Source organism: Neolamprologus multifasciatus, chromosome 17, assembly GCF_963576455.1.
Source record: "Neolamprologus multifasciatus chromosome 17, fNeoMul1.2, whole genome shotgun sequence".
NCBI classification, from domain to species: Eukaryota; Metazoa; Chordata; class Actinopteri; order Cichliformes; family Cichlidae; genus Neolamprologus; species Neolamprologus multifasciatus.
The window spans coordinates 19,249,978-19,258,388 of record NC_140455.1 but is presented as its reverse complement, the minus strand read 5'-3'; the positions used below and the strand labels follow the sequence as shown (position 1 = coordinate 19,258,388).

General features: G+C 40.2%; 1 protein-coding gene across 3 annotated transcripts; it reads right to left on the bottom strand.

The window, feature by feature from the left end:
- Window positions 1-207: 207 nt before the first annotated feature.
- Window positions 208-8,007, bottom strand: slc35e3 (solute carrier family 35 member E3). Of its 3 annotated transcripts, none has more exons than XM_085138190.1 (8): window positions 7,544-8,004; window positions 5,821-6,282; window positions 5,579-5,689; window positions 5,438-5,497; window positions 3,527-3,625; window positions 3,113-3,195; window positions 2,066-2,150; window positions 208-1,979 (listed from the first exon to the last, which is right to left on the bottom strand). In XM_085138190.1, exons 2-8 carry the CDS (start codon window positions 6,211-6,213, stop codon window positions 1,878-1,880), a joined length of 933 nt encoding a protein of 310 aa, XP_084994316.1. In that variant the 5' UTR covers window positions 6,214-6,282; window positions 7,544-8,004; the 3' UTR covers window positions 208-1,877. The 3 variants fall into 3 exon arrangements, with proteins under 3 accessions (XP_084994316.1, XP_084994315.1, XP_084994317.1); XM_085138189.1 differs by having other exon boundaries at window positions 7,558-8,002; XM_085138191.1 differs by lacking the exons at window positions 208-1,979; window positions 2,066-2,150 and adding an exon at window positions 2,157-2,353 and having other exon boundaries at window positions 7,558-8,007.
- Window positions 8,008-8,411: the final 404 nt, after the last annotated feature.

Sequence of the window (8,411 nt, the reverse complement as noted above, 5' to 3'; positions counted from 1 at the left end):
GCAACATTCCTTCTTGCTTAATACAAAGTGAAGAGTAGATAAGACTGCATGTCAGAAATTTTGGACTTTGGCCACGTTTAATAAAAGAAGTCATTTTAATAGCATATTTATGATAGCAAGTAAACAAGATCATAAAGTCTAACGGATGGTGTTTTTTTTTCAGGAGCACCACATCTAGATACTTGTGTACCCTCAAACAATGCAAACTGCCACTAAATTTGTTTTTATTCAGCAGGCTGAATTTGCTAAATATAATGAAATATAAACAAGAAAGCTCTACTGAGCATGCTCAGCACGAGGATGTCAGATTGAGGACTACATGTTCAGAAGCTGCTGTACATCACAAAGTGTCATGAAGAAGAAATCACTGTAGATGCAGAAGATTAAAGTTTTATTTCAACAGTTCTTTGAGCAACTGAATATTTCTCCAGATATGTAATCCACAATAGCAGATCGTCATGCTTCGCTGAGCCACGTCCCCAAAATCCCACCTGTACCATCAACAGGGTCAAGACAAAGGATCAGGAAAAAACAAACAAACAATGCAATGTCTCTAAACAACAGCTACACAAGCTAAGAAAATTTTATCAAAAAAAAAAAAATACTAATTTTAAAAAGTTACATCAGCAATGAATGTGGCTAAATCTGAAATAAAACTAGACCTATCGCAGACTCTAAACAACAACAAAACCCCCCAACAGATTAATCAATCATTCAGGGCAGTGTCTGATTTGAAGGGCCAAACAAATAACGTTTGCAAAATCCACAAAAATGTTACACAGCAAACTCAGTCCTGCAGAACTGCATCGAGTCACTTTTCAGCTCAGTAATAGGAGCCAGAGACTCAGAAATGGAAGAAACCATCATTTTATAAACCAGTTCACTTTGACCCATTTCTGCCTGATAATAAAGTCTTCCACAAATTTTAGAACAGTTTATGGATAAGTTATTTAGTAACTGATTATTGAATATTGAACCTCATTTATCACTTCATACCACCTGAAAGTTACTGGTATTTGACTGGCAATCAAATTAATTTTCATCAGTCTATGGAAATCACTTATACAGAGAGGCTGATAACAGAAAAGCTTCTGCCACTTACTTCTTCTTTGGAAAACTGCTGTAGCCCCAACAGTGTCTGAGTTTCTGTGTTCATGATCTGTAAGTCACTGAGATGATTTAATAAGTAAAATCCTTCAAATTTCACTTCAAAGCAAATTGGTTTCTTCCAGTGGTTGATGGATAACAGGTGGGACCTGACAGAAGTCTTCACTATGTAAACTTGTTTAAACATGTCCATGCAGATTGCTGATGGATTCCCGTCAATGTCTTCTGCCTTCATGTCTGGACTATCATAAATGTCAAAGTCCTTCAACTCTACAGCTGATGTGAGTACCAAAAATCAGAAAAACAGCAGATGATGATGCAATTTTTCTAATATTACTGTAATTGCAATTTTTTTTTCAGCCTCCAGCAGCAGATGAAGGTTTGGTGTCCTGAAGGATCTTTCACAGAGCTCAACTGCAGCCTTCTTTTGATTGGTTGGTTGGTTGGTTTAAACCACACCTCCATCCATCTGTGTTAAAGCTGCGTGATGAGAGGGATTTAACACTTGAGGAGCTGCCTTTGTGATGAGTTTCAGGTTTCTTTAAGACTTTGGATCAGTGCTGCTGAAGCTCAGTGGAAGTAGTACAAACAGCAGTGTTAACATGCCATATACGTTTAAATCTGACACGATCCACGATGAAATCCCTTCTCTTCTAAAAAAATACCTGTAATAAAAATGGTAAAAATATCTAAAGAGGTATCTCCAGCCGGTCTTACTGTGGATGGCCAATAGCAGGAGTCTGTGCAGCAGACCAAAATGTAAAGATGGCCTAGGGTCTTTGAGCCAGCCGGCTCTTCCCTTCTTCCTGCTCCATCAGCTTGAAGTGAGTGTAGGACAGGATACCTGCCAGAGTACAGAGGATCCCCAACGCCTGAGTGAGAGACGGGAAGAGAGTAGAAGGTTTGGAAACTGGAAACTGCCTGGTTTGATTCATCAGAGCAGCACAGGAAGACTCACCTGGTTGAGTGACAGTGGGTCATGGAAGAGCAGGTATCCACCAACCAGTGTGATGCAAAATTTAAAATGACCAAACATGTTATAGCTGTGAACTAGAATCAGGATAACAACATTTATGAATGTCATCTGAAATATTTGTACCAGGAAGACCTTGAGGCAAACCCCTCAGCACTATTCTGAAAAGACCACAACTCTTCCAGAAGTCTCTGAAGACCTCTTCAAGATGTTTAATTGCATTTTTGTAAGATTACAGATTCATCCATCCACCATTTTTTTTTTACCACTTATCTGGGTCAGAGGCATAAGGAAAGCAATCAAGGGAGAAATGTACAGGCCTTTCTCTCTTTTGTGACTTTCTGGAAGGATAACATGTTCAACATGCCTTAAAAACACTAGTTAGATGCCTTAACTACATCAACTGGCTACGTTTGATTTAGATGAGCATTAGGTTAGACAGCTCCTCACAAAATACCAATAAAACCAGAAACCTAAACCCGCCTTAAAAAATTCTTAAAAAAAAAAAAAAGTTCCAAAAACCTGGGTGAGTCCTCAAAACTTTCTAAGAAAACCAGCGAAATGATCAAGACATGAAACCTTTAATAAAAGTTCTCAACCCTTAAAGAGCTGTTTTATTTGGAGTTCTTGAATCCCTAAAAAGCTCCTCACAAAGACTTCAAGACGCTGAAACACAAAAACTGACTCAAGGAGGTTTTAAATCTTTCCAAGACATAAACAGGTTCACTGTAAAGAACTTCTTAAACACCCTTTTAAGAAGTTCTGCAACCCTTTCAACAAGACTAGAAAGTTTGACACATATGTAGCTCCCAAAGCTGCCAGAGAAAACCAATGACTCCCCTGAAGGAGATCAGGAACACAAGAAGTCCAAAGAAAGCCTCATATTTGCACAAATTACTTCAGTTTACTTGTTAAAGTAAACTGAAGAGCAGGTATCTACTTGTTAAAGTAAACTCCAACAAGATCCACGACAAACTGAAGCTAACACTGACACTGCAAGACCTCTTCTGGCCCACAAGTGTTTGAGGATACGTAACAGGTGAGGTGTTTCCAATGATCCAGTAGATGGATAGGTTGACAAGGAAAGCCACCACGCCTGAGAACAGCACAGTCATCTAGAAGGAAGAAGAAAGCAGCCAGAAGAAAAGGAAAACACTGTTACCAGCTGCTCCAAATCTCAAACTAAGACTTGGAACATGAGTCAAAATGTATTAAATTAAACACTTCTATCTATTAATACATATAGCAGTATTTAATAACCAACTGACCAATGTGACTATCAGCAGAACAGACAGGCAGAATAAATGCCCCGCTTTTAATGTCTTTGATCAAATGTGGCAGACTATTACTTGGAAAGTCCCAGACATTAGATCCAATTGCAGATCATGCAGCTGCAGTTGTGTGCGTCTTTTTGTGTGTGTGTGTGTGTGTCATGTTGAGTCTGACCAGAGCAGGCAAAGACCAGGGTCCAAATATTCCTCCGGATCCAGTCAGCGGCTCAAACAGTGGAACGATGCAGAGCAGGAAGGCTGACGATAGAGGAGCCTAAAAGGACAGTCTGTGCAGTAAAAATCTACAGCCATTGACTTATATCAAGTATAAAATATAAATAACATCCTACTATTACTCCAAAGCTCTCAGCTAATCTGTCTCTGACCTGTAATGTGTCTTTAAGACACATTGCTTAATAGACACTGAAGATGATTAACATTTGATTTTACTGCTCTAGTCTACACTGTGTTGGTGAGGTGACAATCGTCAATCATTTTTAATTAATACATTTTAAATAATTAATTTTAAAGTTTTTTTTTTAACAAAAACCTTGAAAACTATGTTAAATACGTGGTACTAAAGATCTAGTGGACAAAGTACTTTTTAATTGCAAGTCCAAGTCCAATTCCAATACCATCATTTGGAACGATCGCAACTCTTGAGCGATCGTGGCTCAAGAGTTGGGAGTTCGCCTTGTAATTGGAAGGTTGCCAGTTCGAGCCCCGGCTTGGACAGTCTCGGTCGTTGTGTCCTTGGGCAAGACACTTCACCTGTTGCCTACTAGTGGTGGTCAGAGGGCCCGGTGGCGCCAGTGTCCGGCAGCCTCGCCTCTGTCAGTGCGCCCCAGGGTGGCTGTGGTTACATTGTAGCTTACCATCACCAGTGTGTGAATGTGTGTGTGAATGGGTGGATGACTGGATATGTAAAGCGCTTTGGGGTCCTTAGGGACTAGTAAAGCGCTATATAAAATACAGGCCAACTGAATGGTACAAACAAGCTCCAAACCAAAAATCAGCAGATCTCAAGGCAATTTGCAAGTCATTATGAAGAAGCCCTACATGACGGTAACAGGTCCTGAATAATTTATATCAGCAAGTTACAGGACAAGCCATAGGCCAACGTCAACAAGCCCCAAATCATCTGAAAGTATCAAAAAGTACCAACATAACTCTAGATGACAACTCGTAACAAGTCCCACATAATTCTGTACCAGCGGGTCCAAGAAAACATTACGAATCCAAATCAAAACACAATTCAGCAACCTGCAAATCAAAAATGAAAATTTTAAGTCGCTAAGAATCCCAAGACAAGAATAACAAGTCCCCATTCCAGTTTTAATGTAAGGCCAAACATTCCTAGAAATATACTTATTAGTCCTAGGAAATAATCCAAATGAAATGAATAATAGTACAAAAATTAAGCCCAGGGTCTAAAGTCACTATCCAGTTTGCTGTCCAAAATCAAAAGCCCAGTTGTTCATCAACAAGTCCAGTTGTTCATCAACAAGTCCTGTAATAAATCATTAGCATTACAAGTTTCAAGCAAAGGGAAACAAGTCCAAAATAAAATATTAGCAAATAAACAAATATTAAAAGGCTAATTTCCAACTCCAGTTCCAAAAAAAATGCAAAGAAGTCCTGGGACTAGATCTGAAAGTCTTAGGCCAAATCCCAAATGAAAGGGAACAAAGTCCAAAGCCTTGCATCCTCAGTCTGGTTCCAAGTCGAGACAAGCCAGCGAGTCTCCAATTATGTCCCTAAACTAAAGCTCCAAACCTCAGGCCCCAATAAAAGGAAATAAATCCAAAATCAAGTCTCTGGTCAAAATAAATAAATAAAATCAACAAGTACAAAAGTCTTGTTGCAAATTCCAAAATAGAGTTCATAATAAATTCTAACATCTTATAAAATCCACAGACAAAATAATAATAAATAATGACCAACAACTCAAGGTAAGCAAAGTAAGCAGTCCAGTTCTAAACCCATCGCATAATAAGCAGCATTACATAGGAAAACTGATTAGATTATCTAACTCTAGATACTGAGTATTCAGTGATCTTCTACTTGGTTTGTTGCTGGGTCTCACCTGATAGTATAAAAGCTGCATGGAGTTCACCTGGAGCTCATGTTGCTTTGCCCCCACCCACTGAGAGAGAAATGTGGAGAACAGTTAATTACTTTACTTCAGTCTCTGTGGAGTGTTTTGTCAGCATATACATTTACTCACCACTTGGTAAAGTGACGTCACCAGAACTCCAAGAGACGCGAACACAATCCCCAGCAAGTTGAACCGCACATCATAGTACGAGTTCAGTATCACTCCTAATGTTATGGGTACCTGAGGAGAGGGGAACAGATTGTGCTGACATTGTCTCTCACTTACCCCAAAATGACCCAAACCCCAGTATCCTGTATCATTCAGATTGGCATGTTTCTACAGCTCTAACAAGCAGATGGGACTTTGCTAACCAGTGTAAGTTTAATCTTGGTGGAGAAGGTCTTCTTGTAGTAGGTGGTCTGGATGAGGATGATGACGGGAGTGGTCATTGCTTTAGCCAACTGGTACGTTCCTATCGAGTTGTTCTGTAGGGAAAGGTTGGTAAAGACCACGAACCCGCAGAAGCTCAGAGCCAGCCACACAATCCTGCGAATCGGAAGGCTTTTTGGAGCAAAAACATCCATTTTCTGGCAGAAGTAGAGTCCCAGCCAGGTGACCACAAAGTGAACGAGGGTCAGGGTCATGTTGGGGAAGCCATAGTGTACGTAGATCCATTTGTTGATGAAGACGATACAGATGGAGGAGAACAGGTTGACCAGCAGGCCAGCAACAATGCGCTTGTTGGCTAAAAAGCTGGCAGCCATGATCTGGGAGGCCTCAGAGTTAATAGTTACTCAGACGGAGCTTTGTTGAACTTAGCTGAGCTGCTCACACTGGCCAAAGAGAGATACGAGTGTTAGAAAGTCTAAAACTAAAAAAAAGTCAAGACACTCATGGTACAATACAAGCTACAAGCAAGATAAGTGTTTTTCTATTTTGAGAATCCAACAACTACAATAAAAAAAAATCATTAAAAGGTTTAACAAAAGCAATGAGTTAACTATATGAAGGTAAGTATATTATCATATTTATACATAGACCTCACTTTTTGAGTCTCAGACGTAATTGGGCAAACTAATTTAAATATAGGGATTATTTTTGGTACTTGGATGAAAGTCAGTGATCACCAAATGCTGCTCTACTACTTTGAGATGCTCTGCCATGCCTTTACTTCAGCTCCTGTCAGCTGCTGCTTGTTTTATTCTTCAATCACAGAAAGGCTGTTTTATTGGTTTGAGATCAGGTGACTGACTTGTCCAATGAAGAATATCACATTATTATTATTTTAGTTTACTTTTGCAGCCATTATGAATTTTCACTTTGAAGCTATCTGATCGGTTTTGTGCCATTTGTCTGATTGTGAGCAGCGAGTACAACCCTTTACACTTTGCAATCCATCCTCATGTTTCTGTCAGCAATCACTTCAATAATAAGCATTAATAGTAACCAGTATTTGCACCTTGTTGTAAATCATCTCCATTTCCACTCATGAAGTCATCCCTTAGTTATAGACTTTGACTGTGATACACTTGCCCAAGTCTTTTACTTGGTTAGATGTCATAAAGTTGTTTTCATTATCCACTTTTATTGTCTGTAGTGGCCTTTTGGTGCTGCTGGGCTGAGCAGTGTGTTTACTTGGTGACTTATGAAGTTTCTGCTCTCTATCATAGATTTCTTTGTGTTTTTAGGGTAATAATGGCTAAGCCACGTTAGGCGTCCCAGTGAACAAATAGTTATGGACCTAACTGAATATTAGAGATTAATATTGGTGTTTTTACTCCAATACACTGAAAGCACACAAAAGAAAGTTCCTTAAATTGTAATCCAGTGTCGTAAATAGCATAATAATCGTTAAGTCCTCTCCAAGCTTTCAGACTACCGGAGGGAACAGTTTGCCGTTTGTAATGGTTAACGGTTAAAATAACGGAGTTCTGCCTGATGCTCGGTCTTACTTTATGTCTTACTTAAACCGGTAGAGCTACTCAAGTTCACAGCTCCACTCACATCTAAAACGATATATATATATATATATATATATATATATATATATAAAAATAAAAGACTTATCCGCTTCTCTGTCTGTCTGCCACGCACTGAATAAAGTTTACCTCGGGTCATCTTTCCATTTGCCTCCCTGCTTCTCCTCCGTCTCGCCTCGCTGCCGCCAAACAAACCCCGGAGAAGTACCGGTCTTCCCCGGCGTTCGAAGCTCCTCTCCCGGCCTCTGCAGTGCCCAAACCCCCGCTGCTGTGCCGGAGGAATGTCTTCCCTGCTCTTCCGCAGATCGTAACACGGCCGTGACTTCCAGCAGGAGGAGAAGGAAAGAAACACCCAGTGAGTGAATGTGTTCCTGCTTCCTCCCAGTTTAACACCGTTTACCGTTTGTGTCTATCAAGCAACAGCGGCTGCTAACGGACCGGAGGGAAGAGGAGCGCAGAGGTGGTCTATGTGGCAGATGTCTTCCTCCGTAGAGAAACTAAGCCGGGTGCAGAATTGCAGAATTGCTGAAGGGTTTTCCAGCCTGTTTAAGTCCGTGCCAAAGCATCTCAGTCTGATTTAAGTCCAAACTGACTGGGCCACACAAAGAACCTAAAGGGCAGCAGCCCCAGACATTCACACTACCACCATGTTTGACTGTTAGTATGATGGTCTTTTTATGAAATGTGGTGTTAGTTTTATGTGAGGTGTAACAGGACTTAAACTTTCCAAAAGTATATTTTTTCCCAGAATATTCTGTGGACTTTGGGATCATCAAGATGTTTTTTTTTTTTTGGCTAATATGAGACTAGCCTTTGGCCTGTCTTTGGTCAGTGGTTTTCTCCTTGGAACTCGCCATTTTTGCCCAGCTGTTTTCTTATTGTTGAATCATAAACTCTCACCTTAACTGGGGAAGGTGAGGCCTGCAGTTCTTTAGATGTTGTTCAGGGGCTTTTGTGACATCCTGGATGAGTCATTGATGGGC